Below are 21,838 nucleotides of genomic sequence, written 5' to 3' on the forward strand. Positions count from 1 at the left end.
CTATGGTTTAAGAAGAATATTTTAAAAAATCAAGTTGAAGTTTACATTTTTATACAGGAGGAAATCTGCAGACCTCAGACTGGTGGGCCAGTTATAATAAAAATACGATATGATCTTGTGGGCCGGATATAATCGTTCCATGGGCCGGAAACACAATTTTCATCACAGGTTTCTCAAGGGCCCGTCCCTACTGAGGGCCCGGGTAGTCAGGACCCCTCTGATAACACGCTGGATCATCCCTCTCCTCTAATAATCACGCTGGATCGTCCCTCTGCTCTGATAACACGCTGGATCGTCCCTCTGCTCTGATAACACGCTGTAGCAGTGAGCAGGACACAGCTTCCATCATTCCTATGTCCTCATCCACTTTCCATGTTTTTTTCTCTAACTGCTTAGAATATCTTCCAAGGAAAAGACATCAGGGAGCAGCTACCCAATGAGTGCAGGCAGTTTGAGGACATCAGCTGTAGCTGGGAGACCATCATGGGACGGCTTTTCAAGCAGGACAATGCTCTGGAGGGGACCCACCACCCAGGTATGACACGGCTTTCATGGGCTTTAAAGTTCTCATTTATCCAACATAAATGCTGCAGTGGTAGAGCCAATGGAAGACAGACTTAAGAGGATTTTATGGAGTTCTGGACTTAAGCAAGTTTTTCTTTTGAGTATGTGGATTTCATGTGATCATTATTTTTGGAGCAAACGCATTACTTTTACTTCACTCTGTTTTTCTGACTGTTAGAAATAAATAAAATTTAATTTAATAGAATAGAGTTTGATTTAATAGGAAAGAAATACAAAATGCCATTGATTCAGAGCAGTTCTAAGGGATTTTAATAAGTTTGAAAAGCCTTTTTATCTAAATTATTTTCTTGGAATGTAAAATTTTATGTTTCTCATAATTTTAAAATGGAAAAAACAGGAGAATTGATAAAAAGGGGAACGAGTAAAACCAGCTTTGGTTAAAGAAAGTGTAAATGTGTGTTCAGTTATAGCCTTTAACCCTTAGAGCTCATCCGTGCCGCAGACACAGCCCTTTATAAATCACTTGGTAACGTTTGAACCGTAGGTCGTAGACACTTAATTGCTTTTTAATCTGAAAGCTCTCCGTCGTGCTGTTCCAAATATGTCCTTCAAGCATTCGTTGCTCTCACACAACATTTTTTAGTGAGCCCTAAACTCAGCTGATTTTCCGGGGCCTCTGATGACAGCGTTGTTGTGTGCAACAAGAAGTGACATTGTTAATAAAAATGTTAATAACTTTTGAACCGTAAGTCATAGACACTTACTCTTTCTTTCCTCTGAAAACTGACTTTCTAGTCGTTCATTTGCTACCCTTGACGTCTCTGTAGCCCTAAAGGGCGCCGTTCTAGCGAGCCCGGAACTTCAGTAATTTTTTGGGGTCTTTTAGATCAGATAATAAGCATCTTTTATCGATTTTTAATCCATTTTTAATCAATAACTTCAGTTTTTTGCTCAGGGCATTACCATTTTTTTTGTGGCTATGCATTATGGGATGTGTAGTTGTCCAGTCGTCTCTACTTCTTAAAGGAATGGCAAAAATGAATCAAACTGCATAAAAGGCGCATGGACTTTTTCTTTGTATATATGTAGATATTTTGAGAACTATTAGTCACAGAATGTTTATTTATTCTCTGTTGTGTCCCCAAGAGATGGAGAACAAGTCACTGATGTTTTCTGTATGTTATAAATAAAAATCTCTGAGTTTCAAATTCCGATTTGTTTTTTCCTCTGTCTTTAGAGTCCTATAACTCTTTAAAAATTCAAGTGGCATTATTGTAGATATTTTCTTAAAGTCCAGGTTGTCCTGAATACAAGGATGTATAGGGTTGAAGCTTTTTAAGACAGAAAGTTCAGACGAGACGTGATAGTGAAAAAACAGCTGTGAGCTCTAAGGGGTTAATATCTCTGTCCATCAGGCTTGCTTGGAAAGCTGACAGAGATGAGTGTGGAGCTGGAGGAGATCCAGAAAGCCCTGGACATGTATCTGGAGACCAAAAGACAGATCTTCCCCAGATTCTACTTCCTGTCTAATGATGACGTGCTGGAGATTCTGGGGCAGTCTCAGAACCCAGAGGCCATGCAACCCCACCTGAAGAAATGTTTCGATAACATCAAGAGCCTGAGCATTGAGAAGGTATGAGCGTGTAAAAAATCAAGTACAGCACAGCTGTCATTCCAGATCACTTAGTCAGCATAAATCAGTATTATGTTTATATATTCCATACATAAAGCTTTTTTTCCCTGTTTTTACTGATAAAACTGTTCAGCTAGCTGCACGAGCTGCAGAAACATCTGTTACTAATGTCAGTGATGAATTTTAACCTGAATCTTCATGCAGAATGAAAATGTAGAGATGACGCTGTGTTTTCATGTCCTCTTAGAGAATTACCATTTCAGAGGCCCACGGCATGTTCTCTGCTGACGGGGAGTTTGTAGAGTTCTTTGGTACTGTGAAGCTGGACAAACCTGTGGAGGTACAGCAGCAGTTTTGTTGGTTATTATAGCTGTAGGCTGTTAGATTTTATAAATGGGTGTACATTTACCCAGACTGTGAGGAGCACAAGCATCACGGTGTTCTGTGTCTGTTAAGGTGTGGCTGTGTGACGTTGAAGCAGCGATGCGTTGTACACTGAAGAACTCTCTCATCCACTGCTTCGACGCTTTGAAGGGCTTGAAGGGACAGAGAGACAAGTGGGTCAAAGAATGGCCAGGACAGGTATTTCTTTAACCCTTTCCTTCCCTTTCTTTAGACGTGGATATGAATGTGACAGCTAATGTGAAAAATGAACCTCAAAGTTTTTCCTTATTTTGTTTATTTATTTATTTATTGACTTCAGTGGTTGGTAATGTTGCTTGGTGGAGTGGTTCTCAACACAGGGGTTGGGACCCCCATGGGGGTCACAAGACTCTGAAGGGGGTCGCAAGATGCCCTAAAAAACTAAGAATATTTTTAAAATTACACTGTTGCCACTTTACACCAATTTTGCTCAATTTTAACCCCTTTTTATCACTTTTTCCTACCAATTTTGCTAATTTTAACACATTTTTACCAATTAAAACCCATTTTTTCCCATTTCAGACCCTTTCCAACATTTTTTTTCTGCCTGTTTTTGCCACTTTTAAACCGAGTCTTGCTACCTTACACCTCTTGTTGCCTCTATTAACCACATTCCACCACATTTTATGCCCATTTCAGCCACAATTCACAATTTAATATGCTCTTTTTTGTCAGTTTAACCCTTTTCTGCCAATTTCTGCCCATTTTTCTGTCTTAGTTAACTCTTTTTGAAGGTTTTTATTAATTTTTCATCCCATATCACCAAATTTTCAACCCTTTGTTGCCAATTTAAAGTCGTTTCAGACACTTCTTAACTCCCCTTACCACAACCTATGCCTGTTTTTGACACTTTAACCAACTTTTGCCACTTTTTGCTTATTTTTTGCCAATTTTATCAAATTTTTGCCACTTCTAACCAATTTCTGCTTCTTTTAAAATCCAATTTCTCCACCTTTCACACCGTTTTTTGCCATCATTAACTTATTCTAGCCATTTTTAACCCATTTTATTTCTGTTTTTAACAAAATGGATTTGAATACATTTTTAAGAAGGATATCTACCACAGAAATGAATACAAAATATATTGCATCTTTGGTAGGAGTAAATATTTTTCAGGTTAAAGCTCTCCCATTTACCCCCCCCCCCCCATGGGCGGCCTTGTCTGCTCATGACTGAAACCACCTTCTGGTTCAGTGGGGGTCCCCAGTCTCTTGCACCTTTATTTTTGGGGTCCTGGGCTGAAAAGACTGAGAGCCTCTGGCTTAGTGGGATGTTTTAATGTTCTCCAGAATTTTGATTTGAAGACCCTGTAAAGTGAAATCCAAAGTTTGTGTCTTAACAGTCTACAAATGTTGGACTATGGTTGCTGTAAACATGTGAAAACAGTGAGATCTACATGTGACTGAATTCTGGATTTAGACAGTTTGAAAGTTTTTCACCTCTTTCCTGGCTGGGTTTAATGTGGGTGGGGCTAATACGTGGACTGGTGATGTCATCAGCCCACAGTGGGGAATGACCCCGCCCCTCTAACACTCCAATCTAAAATCCCAGAGCAGTTCATCTCAGTCCAGTCTGTTGTTAGCTGAAGTCTCTGCCTTTATTGAAAGTTAACAGTCAGTTAAATGCTGTTTTCCTGTTCACTATGAGGTAAATTTACCAAATCTATCAGCCACAGTGGTCTATGGATCATTTAAAGCATCAGAACAGAGATTTGAGCCAGAATATGGACTTTGTCTCTTCTAAGGTCAACAAAAGGTCAAGAGACAGGCTAATAGTGTGAGAGCTTTCCTCTACTCAGATTGTAGCATTTTTTTTAAATTTGAGAGGATCGTATTTCTCCTGAGTGGGCGTGGCTTCAGCTCATTCAATAGACATGGCCACACCATCCTGGAGATCTTACTGCCTTATTCTTCATGATTTTGAAGCTTAATTTTATAAACTTAGAGATGTTTTGTTAGACTAAAATTTGACCTGGAGGTTCATAAAACAGTGATCTATCATACAACAAACCTAAATACAAATTTATTTTTACTTTGCAGGGTCTTTAACAGATAATAGACCTTGAAGCAGTTGTATTGAGGTATTTAAAAACATTTATTACCACGTTTTTCCGAAGTTTAATTGCCTTTCTTCCTTATATAGATGCTCATCACAGCGAGTCAGATCCAGTGGACCACTGATGTAACAAAATCTCTCATTACCAGCAAGGAGAAATCTGGGAAGTCTTCTCTGAAGTCGATGAAGAAGAAACAGGTTTGTTACAGAAACTGTCTGGAAAATTTTTTTTTTTATTGTTTTACCACCGTTTAAGGAAGATCAGAGAGGGTGTAGGCAGGATGTCTGTTTACTGTGTTGCCTGATAATCTAAACCCTCTTTGTTTTTAATCTTGTTCATCTGATAGAGTACTGAAGGCTTCAGATATCTCATCCTTGTGTCATATTTTCACATTTTATCTTATCTAATGATGTTTTTTACTGTAACTGATAAACTTGATGTTTTCTCAGTTTTTGAGGCCGTGTTTCTCTCACCCTAGATTTACTAACTATCCTCTGTTCTACCCCTGCATGTCTTTAATATTTTCTTTTGTTGAAAGTGTGCAGAGAACTCTGAGCCCTCCAGTGATCATCAGTGTTCTAGCTTTATAAGAAAAGCTCTCATTAGCTTGCTTTCATTTAGACGTTTATTAGATAGAAGTCACATCAGAGTCCGATGTTTCTTATCCACTCTGGATGTGATTTCTACCTGCTCTCATTAAATGTTGTCATCTCTATCACTATAACAGCAGTTAAACTTCTTCAGTTTGGATTTAGAAATGCTGTATGTTCATAGCTACAGAATTTTAATGTTTTCTTCACCGATATTATCTAAGCTAATTTGAGTCTCATTTAAGAGTTGATTGTTTTTCCCTGTGATTTTCTTCAGAAAGTTAAAATTCCATGACTTCTAGATTCATCTCATTAAAATGAAATGTTTCAGGACTTGTTTTGTTTTAATCTTGCCAAATGTTGACCTCCTGGGAGGTTATGGTCCTTTGTGCACTCAGTAATCCATTGAAGGTCCTTTGGCATAAATTACTGCACCTGTGAAATGTGGCATGGAGCCATCATCCGTGGTCCTGCTGGGGTGTTATGGGGTTTATCTCAAACCATCACTGACTGTAAAAACACTGGATTTCAAGCACGCCTCTACAATCATCGTCCAGACTCTGGGACCTTGATTTCCAAATTAAATGCTAAATTTACTTTCATCTGAGAACAGGATCAATGTTCCTGTTCCTTTTCTCTTTAGCCCAGGTGAAAAGCTTAAGACATCTCTGGTGGGTCTTGGTACTCTGACTCCAGCCTTCGTCTCTTCCTGTGAATCTGCTTTGACAGTCCTCTGAAGGCTGTGGTTGTGCACCTTTTTTCCCTTCCAGTGAAATTTCTCTGAATATGCTTTAAACAGCATTCTGAGAACAGCCTGCCCTTTAAGCAGCGAGCTACCGTGGCTCACCCTCCTTGTGAAGGGGGTCGATGACTGGCCCAATCCCAACGTCCACACTCACACACTCACTGACTTTGAGGCACGCTCCCATTAAAGGCTCAGGGTTGTCCCACTGTCAGATCATAAAGTGTGTGAGGGATCTCTCGCTGACTTTTTGAGCCCTTCTTGCACCCTTTCCATGAGTGGGCATCTCTGCAGACTTACCGCGAGGGAATTACCCAAAGTTCAATGCATTGTGATGTATGACAGGGATTCTCGGGGGATAAATGCTACAAAAGTGAAAACATGGAAGGTGCAAAAAGGGGTTGAAGTATTTTTCCTGTAAGTATATTATATAAAACAACCTTCACCCACTGAGAAAACAGGTCTATAGGTGAGGCACGCTTGTTTTTATCTTTGTTTAAGATCTGCAAGATGACAAAGGGCTGTCCCATTCCTGTTTCTACCACTTAGAGTCTCGCAGCCTCACGAACTCAGTCACTCTCCAGGTGCAGTCATTGAAGTCAGTGAGGGCTCAGGGCTCAGGGTTTAGGGAGGAGTTTGAGATTCAGCCACTGTCTTCTGGACTGGAGTCCAGTCAGAAGTCTTCCCCATGATCATGGTTGTGTGAACTGAACCAGAGTGAGAGAATGAAGACTCAGGAAACCTTTGCAAACTGGGCTTTTTCACAATATCCTAATATCTTGAATTTTGGTGGTGATTTTTTTTTTTACTTTAATGAGCTGTAAGCCGTAATCATCAGGATTAAAACAGAAAAGTCTTTAAATATTATACTTAGTATGAGATTAATACTGGATTTATGGAAATGTAACTTTCTGAAGTAAATCACAGGAAAAAAATCAACTTTTACATGACATTCTAATTTTTTAGATGCAGCTGTATTTGGACCAAAGAGTTTTTTAACTTAGGTACTCAGACTGATGTTTTCTCTTTCTGTTATTTGAGGAGGAGCCACAGGTTAAACTTAAACCTGTTTTATCAAGTTTCGCACGTCTTATTCTATTAATGGCTTCTGTGATGTGATCAGATCTGACTTTTGTCTGTACAGTGTCCTGTTTTGAACAAAAGGAGGCATAGATACACTGCCTGGCCAAAAAAACACTCGCCACCAAAAAAAAGGTCCCACACTCTAATATTTCATTGGACCGCCTTTAGCTTTGATTACAGCACCCAGTCACTGTGGCGTTGTTTCGAGAAGCTTCTGCAATGTCCCAAGATTTATTTCCATTCAGTGTTGCATTAATTTTTCACCAAGATCTTGTATTGATGATGGGAGAGTCTGACCACTGCGCAAAGCCTTCTCCAGCACATCCCAAAGATTCTCAGTGGGGTTAAGGTCTGGACTCTGTGGTGGCCAGTCCATGTGTGAAAATGATGTCTCATGCTCCCTGAACCACTCTTTCACAGTATGAGCCTGATGAATCCTGGCATTGTCATCTTGGAATATGCCCGTGCCATTAGGGGAGAAAAAATCCATTGATGGAATAACCTGGTCATTCAGTATATCCAGGTAGTCAGCTGACCTCATTCTTTGGGCACATAATGTTGCTGAACCTAGACCTGACCAACTGCAGCAACCCCAGATCATAGCCCTGCCCCCACAGGCTTGTACAGTAGGCACTAGGCATGATGGGAGCATCACTTCACCTGCCTCTCTTCTTACCCTGATGTGCCCATCACTCTGGAACAGGGTCAGTCTGGACTCATCAGACCACATGACCTTCTTCCATTCCTCCAGAGTCCAATCTTTATGCTCCCTAGCAAACTGAAGCCTTTTTTGCATGCCAATGATTTGACCCTTCTTAAACAGACTAACATCTTTTCCATGACCACAGGATGTGTCTTTGACATGGTTGTTTAAGAAATGAGAAGTTACTCATTGCATCAGCTGGGGTTAAATAACTTGTTGCCAGCTGAAAGATAATCGCACATGCAGTAATTATCCAATAGGAGACTCGTACCTATTTGCTTAGTTCAGTCCTGGTGGTGACTTTTTTTTTGGCCAGGCAGTGTATTTAGAGAGTCCATCCAGCCTGCTCTTAAGAGCATCTTAGCCTCCTACTTTATGTTTTTGTGAATTCAATGTTTGGATTGATAATCAACCCTGTGTTTATGTCCTAGGTGTCCAAGCTGCAGAAGTATTCAGAAACCATCCGTGGAAACCTTTCAAAGGTGCTGCGTCTTAAAATCGTAGCTCTGGTCACCGTGGAGGTTCATGCGCGGGATGTTATTGATAAGCTCGCCAAAGCGGGCTGCAATGATGTCAACGCCTTTGAATGGCTGTGTCAGCTGAGGCTGTACTTGGACAAGGTATGTACTGGGAGAAAGGCCAGTGTGAACTACTTCAAGGAAACTGTGGAAGGAAGGCAACCATTACCTCAGCCTGATTTTTAAAGGTTTTTTTAGCATTTGCCGTTGTTTTGACTGATGTGGGTCAGAGTTCCTATAGATCAGTGTTACTCAACCAAAGAGCAAAACTGTTGAAAAAAACCTTTGCAAGAGCCACAATCTAAGAGGTGAAAAGTGGCAAAAGCAGCTTGAAGAAGTATTAACAATAAGTTAATGGTGGCAAAAATGGTCAAAAAGCAGCACAAATGGATGAGAAGTGACAAAAAAGGGTTACAGGTGTCAAAAAATGGTTAAAAGATGCTAAAATCATGGTAGAAAAATGAGTGAAAAGAGACTTAAATGTGTAAAAAGCAGTCAACAGTGGCAAAAATGGACAAAAAGTAGGAAACAAGGGGTATTTAATGGCTAAAGATAGCTTAAATGGGCAAAACATGGTGAAAAAGGGCAACAGTGGGACAAAAAAAAGTGGCTAAAAGAAGAAGCAAAAATTTGGGAAAAAAGGAAACAAGTAGAATTTAATGGCAGAGGGTAGCTTATTTGGAAAAAAGTGGCAACAAATGGTGAAAAAGGGCAAAAATTGGATAAAAGTGGCAAAAAGTAGTTGCTAAATGGCTAGAAAAAGGGGCATTTAATGGCAGAAGTGGCTTAAATAGGTGAAAAGTGGCAACAAATGGTGAAAAAGGGTGAAAATTGGATAAAAGTGACAAAGAGTAGTTGCAAAATGCCCAAAAAAAGAAGGAAAAATGGGGTATTTAATGGCAAAAGGTAGCTTAAATGGGTGAAAAGTGGCAAAAATGGTGAAAATAGCAAGAAAATTTCTCTTTTTCAAGGTTTTCTGGGTGAATAATATTTCAAATGAAGACATAAAAGATCCACAGATAATCAGAAAAGGGCCAGGTGCTGCTCCAGAGCCACAGGTTGGTTATGGCTGCTATAGATTAACCCCATTCTTATCCAATCAATGATTTTCTTCATTCCTGATCTGTGTATTTAACTTTTTTTATTATATATAGATAAGTAGTTTCTAATGATCATGATGACCAAAAAAAAAATTCAAATTCATATATGTTTCAACAATTATAGGATGTGAGAAACTGCATAATCCGGCAGACCAACACTCGTTTCGAGTACGGATACGAGTACCTGGGCAACTCTGGACGCCTGGTCATCACCCCGCTCACTGACAGGTACCCATCATGCCCTGAGAGGCTGCTATCCTACAGACACACCAATCATTCCCTCAGTGCTGCTCCTGTGTGACCCTCAGTTCATCTTTGAGTTTAGCCCTCATCCTGAGTTTTTAAAGTCCACGTCTGTTTACAGCATCATAACTGTGTGCATAAAACAAGCACTTTCTTCTTCACTTCCCTTTGTAAATTAATTTTCAGTGTTTGGTTTTAGGTGTTACATGACCCTGACAACAGCGCTCCACCTCCATCGGGGGGGCTCGCCTAAAGGCCCAGCGGGGACCGGAAAGACGGAGACGACGAAGGACTTAGGCAAAGCTCTGGGCATGTATGTAATTGTGGTCAACTGTTCTGAAGGACTAGACTACAAGTCTATGGGACGCATGTACTCTGGTCTGGCACAGGTGAGGGGAAACAGGATTACACTGATGATGATGATGATGATGGTGACTATGATAATGATTCATTTATAATGGCAGAGGAAGTACAGCATTATTCAGACACTTCTCTTACAGTAGTGAGTTGTTCTCTCATATGTGTGTTGGCCATCTTTGTGTTTTAATGATATCAGGTCAGCGTTCAGTATTTCTAAGCAGAGAGAGTAAAATGATGCATTGACGTCTTGTTTTTTAACTTCCTGTCCCGGTCAGACAGGAGCATGGGGCTGCTTCGATGAGTTCAATCGCATCAACATCGAGGTGTTGTCTGTCGTGGCCCAGCAGATCCTCTCCATTCTGTCTGCCCTCTCTGCCAAACAAGTCAAGTTCCACTTTGATGGACAGCACATACGTCTGGTCCCGTCGTGCGGGATTTTCATTACCATGAACCCTGGTAGGTTAACACCCACGTCCATTTAAAGATGCCACACTTTGATTTTTCTTTAAGAATCTTGATGAGCACAGGTTAGAGAAAAAAAATGTGTGTTGCAGAAATAGTTTGAGACATTCTGAGTTGATGTATTTTCTTACTAAAGGATCCTCTTCAGTTGTTATTGCTGTACTTTATCTCTATTTCTATGTTTTTAAGGTTATGCCGGTCGGACTGAGCTTCCAGATAACCTCAAGTCTATGTTCAGACCTATCTCCATGGTGGTGCCAGATTCCACCCTCATTGCTGAGATCATTCTATTTGGAGAGGGCTTCAACAACTGCAAGGTACAACTATAATACTAAACTGCAAACAAGTCAAACAGAACAGAAATGTGAAGTCATGTGATTCCTTAATGTAACGAGCATTTACTCAGGTTTTAGGCCTGAACATTTATGGTTTATTAGCTCCATTTGACTCTCCATAAACACTTCCGTAACATTTCTGCTAGGTGACAGAGGTCAAATTTAAATCTGGTTTTGCTTATGGTTTTTGTAGTCCTACTACAGATGGCTGTAGTCATAAATATCTGTCAGATTCACATCTCTGTCTCTCATTAATAGCTGTCATCAGATCCACGTTCTGTCCATTCAATGTCCAGATTGGATCCAGATATAGAGATACTGAGTCTCCAGTATGTTATGTCTTTGTCTCCAACATGGAGCTGTCCCCTGTCTTATACAGAGCACATATAAAGATACCCCAGAATTAACCCCTTATATACCAGAAGTGCTTCTAAAGGAAATCAGTGTTCAACCTGAGCATTTAGGAGCTTTGTAGAAAAACTGGGCGAGAAGTCACAACAAAGACGAGATAAACATGATTACAAATGATTGGAGACTCTCAAACCTGTTAGGACATGTACAGGTGTAAACACAGAGCTTTTTCAAATGTCACTGAATTCTACTTACCACATACAGTCAAAATGAGGCTAAATGTTTGAGTAGTGATGTGATTCTGAAGCTATGATTTAGGTGCTGATCATAGATTAGTAGGGATGCACGATATGTGATTTTTGCCGATATCTGATGTGCCGATATTTTGAAACAAATTTTGGCCGATACCGATATCGATATTTAATTACATTTTTTTCCACTGTTATAAACACCAATTCTATCATGGACTGCAGTTTTTTTTAAATATTGGTAGTCTGTTTTTGTACAAACTGACAAAACATTTGATTTTTATCGGAACTGAAGGATATATATATGTTTTTTTTTTTTTTCAAATACAGCCATACACTAATGACAAACTTACAGTAATGTCTTTGGGTTACATGTGTATTACATGCTTACATGTGTTTTTAACAGTACAGCCAAAGTCATCTGCATTTTTGAGGGCAATAAGCAGCAGCAAAATAACCTGCTGACTCTGAGCTCCACAGTGCAAAAAAGAAATAGCTTATACATTTAGACTGATTCTCCTTATTACTCAGCCAGTTTGCAGGATGGCTCCCTGAGATACTCCTGACAAAGGGCTTTAAAAAACAACAACACAGATTCTTAAATGCAAAAAAAAAAAAAAAACTAGCTATAGCTCAGAGCTTAATTATAATTCTAAATTTCTGAGACTCAAGGTGAACAGAAGTAAAACTTCAACTAAAGTAGTTCTCCTGATTCTGCTTTAAACAGCACAAACTAACTAAGCAACCAAGTTTAATGGGCATCTCACTGTAAACAGCGCTGTAACACACCTTCGTGCACCTTCGAGTGTGCACAGGAGACGGCACACAGAAGTCTGTCATTGCTTTTGCCATGTTTCGCGCATGTCACGTAGGACGACATGCACGTTCTTTTTATCTCTATCTAAACATGTTATCAAAAGCGGCTGCAACTGCGGCTGCTGAGTCAGCACTCCTGTGAGTGTAGGACAGACTTTATTAGAGTAAAATCCTCCTCTATCCATGGAGGCAGTGAGGCTAAACGTGATGATGTCTGTATAACCGTGGTGAAGCTAATATGTTTAGCTTTAACAAAGAGCCTCTATACGTGACTGGAAACAAAGTTTTTCAGTTCAGATAAGGCTATAAGCGCCTGCTGGGTATAACGTAGCAGGGCTTTAAATGCATCACAAGCTAGTATATTCCACCACGCTGAAAGGCTGATTATCAAGAGCTATAAATTCAATGATTTTCCTGTTCAGCTCATTACCTTTGGGTGGTCATTGCTGTATTTTTAGCTTTGTTGAATGACTTAAGTAGAGGCTGCTGCCGAGTTTTCCCTGGCACGAAGTTTTGCCATTCTTTATAGTCCTTGTAGTCATCAGGTTGGCAGCTTTTTAGATGCAAAATTAAACTGGTGGTGTTAAAGGCATGTTGTCAAGCTCCTCCACGCATCTGATGTACTTTACAAGCGATGCAAACAGCTACTTTGCTGTCTTGTTCCCACTCCTCAGACTTCTCCCACACAGCTGACATGTTTTGTTTATTGTTGTTGTTTGCGTACGTCCGGCATCATCACATGCACTTAATTATGTTGTCATATTATCGGCCATACACATCAGCGTAAATATTACTATCGGCCGATACCGATGAACTTTTTAAGCTATTATCGGCCAATACCGATATACTACCGATAATATTGTGCATCCCTATAAGTACCAAAATGTGATTTATTGTTGAACATGAGGTTACGGTCTTTCTTTATCACTATCTCAGGTTTTTTGGTACGGCTGCATGATTGGAAAGTGAAGGTACATGATCAAATAACTTAATATAGTTATGATTCTACACTTTGCTTTGTTTTAGTACATTGTCATCTAGAAAAATCTTTGAGCAATCACCTTTACCCTAACTGTGATGAGGCAAAGATATTTAAACACCATGATGGTTTCTCATCAGATCAGTCTGATATAGTCTCTCTGTGAGCTTCAGAGTACCAAACTACTCTAAACTAGTGCGCTCTTTATCAGCCAGGTGTTTTTCTGCTATAATATAAAAGATTTTGTTGTAAAACGGGTGTGGTTTTTGATGTAGTCAAACATAATTCAGTGGTTTCTCTGCAGCTTCTAAGTTCAGAGTCAGAATCTGGACAGTGATCAACTATACTATTTCTTCATGCATGAATATCTCTTCATATTCACATTGTTCTCTGACTTCTTATCATGTTATTTCCATCTCTGTCTTCTCTTTAATCTCAGCTCCTGGCTAAGAAAGTGTTCACCCTGTACTCCCTGGCAGTGCAGCAGCTTTCTAAACAGGACCACTATGATTTTGGACTGCGGGCCCTGACCTCTTTGCTTCGTTATGCTGGAAAGAAGCGCAGATTCTGCCCCAATGTACCCGATGAAGAAGTAGGTTTCTCCCTCTGTGGTACAGGATGTATACGGCATTTCAGGACTTACTCAAAGAACAACATACGATATGAACAGCTTTTTATTCTGGCCTTTCTCTGAGTAATTCTATACTCAGAGGTTTATGTGGAGGTTTATTTAAATGTTCATCAGCCTGTGGGACTCAAGTCCAGTTAGCATCCTCTTTTAAACCCTCCACAGAAACTGTAATGTTGAGGAATCTGTTTTTGAACGTCTCTTCTCAGGTCCTGCTTATGGCGATGAAGGACATGAACATAGCCAAGCTGTCTTCTTCAGACCTGCCGCTGTTCAACGGGATTATCCGGGACTTGTTCCCTGCTGTGGAGACCCCGACTATAGATTATGGCAAAGTAAGACAGCAGTACAGCGAACTGTTCCTTTTCTTCACATGCCACATATTTGTGTCTTTGACTGTCTGATAATGCTTGTTCTGTTTGGACCCACACTCTCAGATACTGGTGTAGGAATCATGGTACAACCAGGTCCAAATGTGATCTATGAAGCACACATATCTGTCCGGTCACAGATGAAGAATGAGCAGGTGTTGACAGCAGCAGCGGCTGAAAAAGCATCATATAGATTATATGTCCCAGGGTTCAGAGGACAGCTGAACATTGAATAATATTGAATATTTGATTTTACATTGATTTTAACTTACAAATGATATGGTCACAATTCTTCATATGTAAGTTATAATGTAATCACATGTTTTGACATTAATGAAAAAAAGTGATCTGGACTTAAGACTGGGACAAAACGCTCTGATTAGAGGCCAGCTGAACCCCAGCATGAAAGCTGACCTAGTCCTATCAGTATTATTATATAGTTAAGGGAGCAGACAGGGATGTGCCACTCTTCCTACTGCTTAGGAGACTTTAAAAAACAAAATTATCTGGTGGCCTTTTCTAATGTCTTTCTCATTTAAAATGAACTAACATCAGATTTTAGTTCTTGTTTTTAGAAGCACAGGATCAGGTCCTGGATCTGTCTGACAGCCTCCTGATTAAGAACAGGGCACTGCAGCCAATTAGACTGCTTATTTAAATCTATATATGTATAACAGTTTGTTTAATTCAGTCTAAATTAATGTTGAGTGTTCTTCAATGGTCAGCCATACTGTAGGTTTGTACAGTTAAATAGTTTAAAGCAGGGATCATCAACTATATTTGCACAAGGGCCAGATTAAGGGTGAATCCCATTTCTACCCCTTAGCCCTTATCTTAGCCCTACCCCTTGGTTTTGCATGTTCACGTCAGGTGAAGTGGTGTCCCAATTCTCTTTTGAATTGAGGGGTAGGGCTAAGGGCCAAGGGCTACATAGTCCTTGAAATGAAGATTTTTCAGGACACCACTTGAAACACAGGGGTATGATGAATTTCCCCTCCATGCACTGCGTTCAGTTACAAAATGGCACAACAGACTATGAAGGAGGCACATAAATGAAAAATATTTTCAGCATAATGATTATAGAAAACACAACAGTTGTATTTTCTAGCCACTAACCACTGAGGATTGAAGTTTATTGTATTTTTGGTATCTACACGTGTAAACGAGGGTTATTAATTGTATAAATGAGTGGAGAAGATCAACGCAGTATGAACGAGACGGTTGAAGCTTTATAGTCACCTCTGATGACGCAGCTGTTTATCGGCAATGTGTGATGATGAACTGCAATCAAGTGGTCTTGTTTCTTACGGGAAGGTTTTCACCCCTTCCCTTACCACTCTGTTTCAAGAGGCCAGGGGAAGGGGTAGATGAAGGGGAAGGGGTAGACCAAGGGGAAGTGGTAGACCAAGGGGAAGGGGTAGACCAAGGGGAAGGGGTAGACCAAGGGGAAGGGATAGATCAAGGGGAAGGGGTAGATCAAGGGGAAGGGGTAGACCAAGGGGAAAGGGTAGACCAAGGGTAAGGGGTGGACCAAGGGGAAGGGGTAGACAAAGGGGAAGGGGTAGACCAAGGGGAAGTGGTAGACCAAGGGGAAGGGGTGGACCAAGGGGAAGTGGTAGACCAAGGGGAAGTGGTAGACCAAGGGGAAGGGGTAGACCAAGGGAAGGGTAGATCAAGGGGAAGGGGGTAGACCAAGGGAAGGGGTGGACCAAGGGAAGGGGTGGACCAAGGGGAAGTGGTAGACCAAGGGGAAGGGGTGGACCATGGGGAAGGGGTAGATGAAGGGGAAGGGGTAGACCAAGGGGAAAGGGTAGACCAAGGGTAGGGGGTGGACCAAGGGGAAGGGGTAGACAAAGGGGAAGGGGTAGACTAAGGGGAAGGGGTAGACCAAGGGGAAGTGGTAGACCAAGGGGAAGGGGTAGACCAAGGGGAAGGGGTAGACCAAGGAGAAGGGGTAGACCAAGGGGAAGGGGTAGACCAAGGGGAAGGGGTAGACCAAGGGGAAGGGGTAGACCAAGGGGAAGGGGTAGACCAAGGGGAAGGGGTAGACCAAGGGGAAGGGGTAGACCAAGGGGAAGGGGTAGACTAAGGGGAAGGGGTAAACCAAGGGGAAGGGGTAGACTAAGGGGAAGTGGTAAACCAAGGGGAAGGGGTAGACTAAGGGGAAGGGGTAGACCAAGGGGAAGGGGTAGACTAAGGGGAAGGGTACAAGGGTGGAAATGGGGGCACCAAAGAACTTTGTCAGGGCGCAAGGCTTTGTCTGCTCTGAGACTGCCAAAATTAGATTTGCAAATATCACCTAAAAACATGATAAAGTAGTTTATACAAAGGTCTTTTGATAAGAAATGCATGCATAGGCATTTTTTAGGGTTTTATCAATGGACAACATTAGAATCAATGTTGATTTTTGGCGGCATTGTGTCACTTTTTTTTCTCTCTTGGGGTCCTGGGGGGGCTCCAGGGAAAATTGTTGGAGAAACATTGGTTTAAAGTCTTTGCAATAGTTTTATAAATGAATACCTTAAATTGTTTTTCTGCCTCTGTCTTCCATAACAACTACCATTTTGATTTTATTGCGCACTCTGGAACTTCTAAAATCAAGAAAAGCAGCACTTTCCTTTCTAAGTAAACTGCTCTACATCACTGAAAAGGCAGTAATGCTTACAGGGATTGTAAAAGTGGAGGTTAACGATGAAAAAATGATGATGAAGCGTGCACAAGCTCAGACCTGCTATGGGATTAAAACGTATCCTCCACTCACATCCAGTCTGATAAATGCTGATCTTTACATAAATGAATGTAAACCAGGTTTCTCTCTGCAGGCTAGATCATGAGGGCCGATGTTTGCGCTTCCTGTGAGACCCGTAGCCCCTCTCTATGACACTGTAGCTCACTGATCACTGCATCCTGTTGAGTCTGAAGGACCGTTTCTCCAACTCTGTCCCTCTTCCTCTGTTGCAGCTGAAGGAGGCTATAGAGGCAGAGCTCCGTCAGAGCGGTTTGCAGGTGACTCCCTTTGCTTTGACAAAAGTCATCCAACTTTATGAGACCAAAAACTCCAGACACTCCTCGATGCTTGTGGGAAAGACGGGCAGTGCTAAGAGTGTTACCTGGAGGATCCTGCAGTGCGCTCTCACTGCCATGCATCACAAGGGTGTACCTGGATTCCAGCTGGTCCAGGTGGGTACAGGTAACAATGGATGCTCTGTAATGAGGCTGTTCTAATCAAGGTAGAACATTCGGATGTCTTTTTTAGCTGTCTGGGTCAGGAAGTAAAACTGACAAGTTACTAAAGTCTTCTTATTTTATTTTCCAGATATTTCTGTAGAAGTAGCAGATATATGAACAGTATCAATAATATAACATAGAAACTTTCGGTTTCTTTCTCTTCAGTTTTAATCCGTCAGCTTAACAGTTTTGGACCGCTGCTCTCCTCATGTGCTCCAATTGTACTAGTTGAGACTACTAGACCTTATCCAGCTGATCTGATCTGCCATTGTTATAAACTTTATCAGCTTGTTTATCAGATTCTCTCTCATGCTCTGAACCCTTTGGCACAACAGGACTATCCTCTGAACCCCAAGGCAATGAGTCTAGGAGAGCTGTACGGAGAGAATGACCTCTCAACCAACGAGTGGACCGATGGAGTGCTTTCTGCCCTCATGAGATCAGCCTGTGCAGGTCCTGACACCTCAAACACATTACTCTACTCTCTCTTACTGGAAGAAGTGGTTTTTACAGAATTCAGACTAAACAGCAGAGCTGCAGTCCTAAAAACAAGTATATTTAACATCTTAACATGGATCTAAGTGTCATTGTCTTGGTACTTTGTCTTTTTTACCAAAATTATAACCTTCTCCCTGAATTCTGAATGAATACTCAGGACTAAAAGTAGGATGGTTGTCCTTTTTGACTACCTGGCACTCCGGTTCTTTTCTAATACTGCTAAGAAAATATGTCAATTAACTTTCACACAGCACTACTGAATAAACCTACCTGGGGGGGTTTCTATGTCACGAACTTTATATAAAAAGTAGAACGTTACCACCTCTTACCATTCAGAGACCACTCCCATCCAGTCAGAGACCACTCCCATCCATTCAGGGACCATTCCCATCATTCAGAGACCACTCCCATCCATTCAGAGACCACTCCCATCCAGTCAGAGACCACTCCCATCATTCAGAGACCACTCCCATCCAGTCAGAGACCACTCCCATCATTCAGAGACCACTCCCATCCATTCAGAGACCGTTCCCATCATTCAGAGACCACCCCCATCCAGTCAGAGACCACTCCCATCCATTCAGGGACCATTCCCATCATTCAGAGACCACTCCCATCCATTCAGAGACCACTCCCATCCATTCAGGGAACATTCCCATCATTCGGAGACCACTCCCATCATTCAGAGGCCACTCCCATCATTCAGAGACCACTCCCATCATTCAGAGACCGTTCCTATCATTCAGAGACCACTCCCATCTAGTCAGAGACCACTCCCATCATTCAGAGACCATTCCCATCATTCAGAGACCGTTCCTATCATTCAGAGACCACTCCCATCCAGTCAGAGACCACTCCCATCATTCAGAGACCACTCCCATCCAGTCAGAGACCACTCCCATCATTCAGAGACCACTCCCATCCATTCAGAGACCGTTCCCATCATTCAGAGACCATTCCCATCATTCAGAGACCACTCCTATCCATTCAAAGACCATTTCTATCCTCTCCTGCACCTGCACTGCCTGAGCTCTGAGGGCTCTGGCTCTAGTCGCCAATGGCCCAAACAGGTAGAGCTCAGGACCACCACCGTCCACCACCACTCCCCAGCCTGCTTCACTGTAATATCGAGGGGGAATCATTCATAGACCACTCCCATCCAGTCAGAGACCACTCCCATCATTCAGAGACCACTCCCATCATTCAGAGACCACTCCCATCCAGTCAGAGACCGTTCCCATCATTCAGAGACCACTCCCATCCATTCAGAGACCGTTCCCATCATTCAGAGACCATTCCCATCATTCAGAGACCACTCCTATCCATTCAAAGACCATTTCTATCCTCTCCTGCACCTGCACTGCCTGAGCTCTGAGGGCTCTGGCTCTAGTTACGCCGGCCAATGGCCCAAACAGGTAGAGCTCAGGACCACCATGGTCCACCACCACTCCACAGCCTGCTTCAGGGGACTCTGGAGGGGGAATCATTCAGAGACCACTCCCATCCAGTCAGAGACCACTCCCATCATTCAGAGACCACTCCCATCATTCAGAGACCACTCCCATCCAGTCAGAGACCGTTCCCATCATTCAGAGACCACTCCCATCCATTCAGAGACCGTTCCCATCATTCAGAGACCATTCCCATCATTCAGAGACCACTCCTATCCATTCAAAGACCATTTCTATCCTCTCCTGCACCTGCACTGCCTGAGCTCTGAGGGCTCTGGCTCTAGTTACGCCGGCCAATGGCCCAAACAGGTAGAGCTCAGGACCACCATGGTCCACCACCACTCCACAGCCTGCTTCAGGGGACTCTGGAGGGGGAATCATTCAGAGACCACTCCCATCCAGTCAGAGACCACTCCCATCCATGAGTGGTTGGGGCGCGTGCTATGTGTGCAGGTGACCCAACGAATCCGGATCCGGCCTGTGGCACTGTTTCCTGCGTGTCTCTCCCCGCTCTCCTCCCTGTTTCCGACTCTATCCACTGTCCTATCTAATGAAGGCAAAAAGGCCAAAAATAAATCTTAAAAAAAATAATAAATAAAAATAATAGGAGTGATGATGATAATGATATAAGTTCAATGATGATGATGAAGATCTCAGATGTCAGAGGGGATCCAAGATCATCATTCACGTAAAAGAGATGGCTCTTGAAACCGGCTCGTTCAGGAACAACGCATCATCAGTTTCTAACAAGTGATCCTAGCATGCTTTGCAAATCTGGAAGAGCAACATTTACGGCTGTTCTTACTCATTCTTGTTAATGAAATCAGAATGTCAGTTTACTGTTTAGTAAATACACCTACACTAGTTTAGCTCTCTGGGTAGAGCAGGCGTCCGTATTTAGAAACTACGTCTTCTACCCCACTCTCTCACCATATTTCCCATCTGTCTTCAGCCATCCTGTCTAAGAAAGGCAAAAAGCTCCCAAAATAATCTTGAAATAAAAACAGCAGAGCTGCAGAGCACTGGTCTCTACTTCTCACAATGTGCTATTGTTTAGACTCAGCGCCCCCTGGTGGTGGAATTAACATACTGTTCATTTAATCCAAGCAGATATGGAGAGATATGAGACTGGCTGCAGGAACACCAGACTGTGATTTGTGTTTTCTGTGATTGTTTCACTGAAATTAACCCCTGTGTTTCTGACAGCATTAGTAATGGTATTTTATCTCTGTGCCTCTGTGCATGTGTTCTTCGTTCTGCAGATGAGAAGCCTGATGAGAAGTGGATTGTTTTTGATGGACCTGTTGACACTCTTTGGATAGAGAGTATGAACTCTGTTATGGATGACAACAAAGTTCTTACTCTCATCAATGGAGAACGAATTTCCATGCCTGAGCAGGTGAGAGCAGAAATACAGAGTCACAGCTTATAATATTTAATATTTATTACACTGATATTAATATTAAACTGTGGTATGGATAGGTTGTTTATGGTCTCAGGTAACATAATCAGTTTTAATGTTCTGATCATTTGAGGGGGAAATCTTCTTCGGTTTCAGGTGTCTTTGCTGTTTGAAGTGGAGAACCTGGCAATGGCTTCTCCAGCAACGGTGTCCCGCTGTGGGATGGTCTACAATGATTACGCTGCTCTGGGCTGGATGCCTTTTGTTCAGTCCTGGCTGGACAAACGACACAAGGTAGAATAGATCCATGACCTTAGAGTACTGTCCCATAGTCTGTTTCCAGAATCACAGAGGAAAACTAGACGACACTCAGTTTATTTATTACTTTTGTACTTTTTTTTCACCGTCACTGACATCTAACTATGACTCCATTTCTTCTTAGGCTGAAGTGGACCATTTAAAGCCTTTGTTCCATAAATATGTAGAGAGTGTGCAGACCTTTAAGAAGAACAGCTGTAAAGAACTGATTCCCATCACTGAGCTGAACGGAGTCACCTCTCTCTGCCGTCTTTATGACTCCCTAGCAACAAGCAGCAACGGGGTACGCACACTGTAACCTAACCACTACACTGTAATTTTGACTTTTCACCTTACATGTTGAGCTTTAATGGTTCTAGAGTAAGTAATTTAACACTTGTGACTGTAGTAAAACATGCAAAACCAGCTAAAGATTTCCCATTTGTCCAGGTCAGCACTGCTGACACAGAACACCTGGGCAGGATGGTGGAGCTGTGGTTCGTCTTCAGCCTGATCTGGTCTATGTGTGCCTCTGTTGATGAGGATGGACGCAGGAAAATGGACAGCTTTCTACGGGATATGGAGGGAACTTTCCCAAAAAAGGTTCTCAGTAGTTAAAGAGGCTGTGACGTCTGCTGCATGTCCTTTTCTTTGGATTCTAGTTTGTGTCTGCACATCCACCCTGACCTATAGGTTGTTTTGAACCCTATAAATCAGTGATAACGCGTGGTTCTTGAGCTTCATGTGGCACTTTTGTGATTATTTGTAGCTTTTTTATGTCTTAACTTGAAATATT

General features: G+C 41.9%; 1 protein-coding gene across 1 annotated transcript in view; it reads left to right on the forward strand.

The window, feature by feature from the left end:
* Positions 1 to 21,838, forward strand: part of dnah2 (dynein, axonemal, heavy chain 2) — a 122,204-nt gene that overhangs the window by 44,050 nt on the left and 56,316 nt on the right. The window contains 18 exon segments of the mRNA XM_041779160.1: positions 397 to 535; positions 1,941 to 2,180; positions 2,422 to 2,498; positions 2,615 to 2,740; positions 4,724 to 4,834; positions 8,187 to 8,375; positions 9,498 to 9,601; positions 9,816 to 10,005; positions 10,252 to 10,432; positions 10,628 to 10,755; positions 13,607 to 13,759; positions 14,005 to 14,130; positions 17,128 to 17,346; positions 17,730 to 17,847; positions 20,606 to 20,742; positions 20,902 to 21,039; positions 21,188 to 21,346; positions 21,493 to 21,645. Of these exon segments, the coding sequence (XP_041635094.1) occupies positions 397 to 535; positions 1,941 to 2,180; positions 2,422 to 2,498; positions 2,615 to 2,740; positions 4,724 to 4,834; positions 8,187 to 8,375; positions 9,498 to 9,601; positions 9,816 to 10,005; positions 10,252 to 10,432; positions 10,628 to 10,755; positions 13,607 to 13,759; positions 14,005 to 14,130; positions 17,128 to 17,346; positions 17,730 to 17,847; positions 20,606 to 20,742; positions 20,902 to 21,039; positions 21,188 to 21,346; positions 21,493 to 21,645 (2,688 nt within the window).

The sequence above is a fragment of the Cheilinus undulatus genome, linkage group 22 (genome assembly GCF_018320785.1).
Source record: "Cheilinus undulatus linkage group 22, ASM1832078v1, whole genome shotgun sequence".
In the NCBI taxonomy this organism is placed as follows: Eukaryota; Metazoa; Chordata; class Actinopteri; order Labriformes; family Labridae; genus Cheilinus; species Cheilinus undulatus.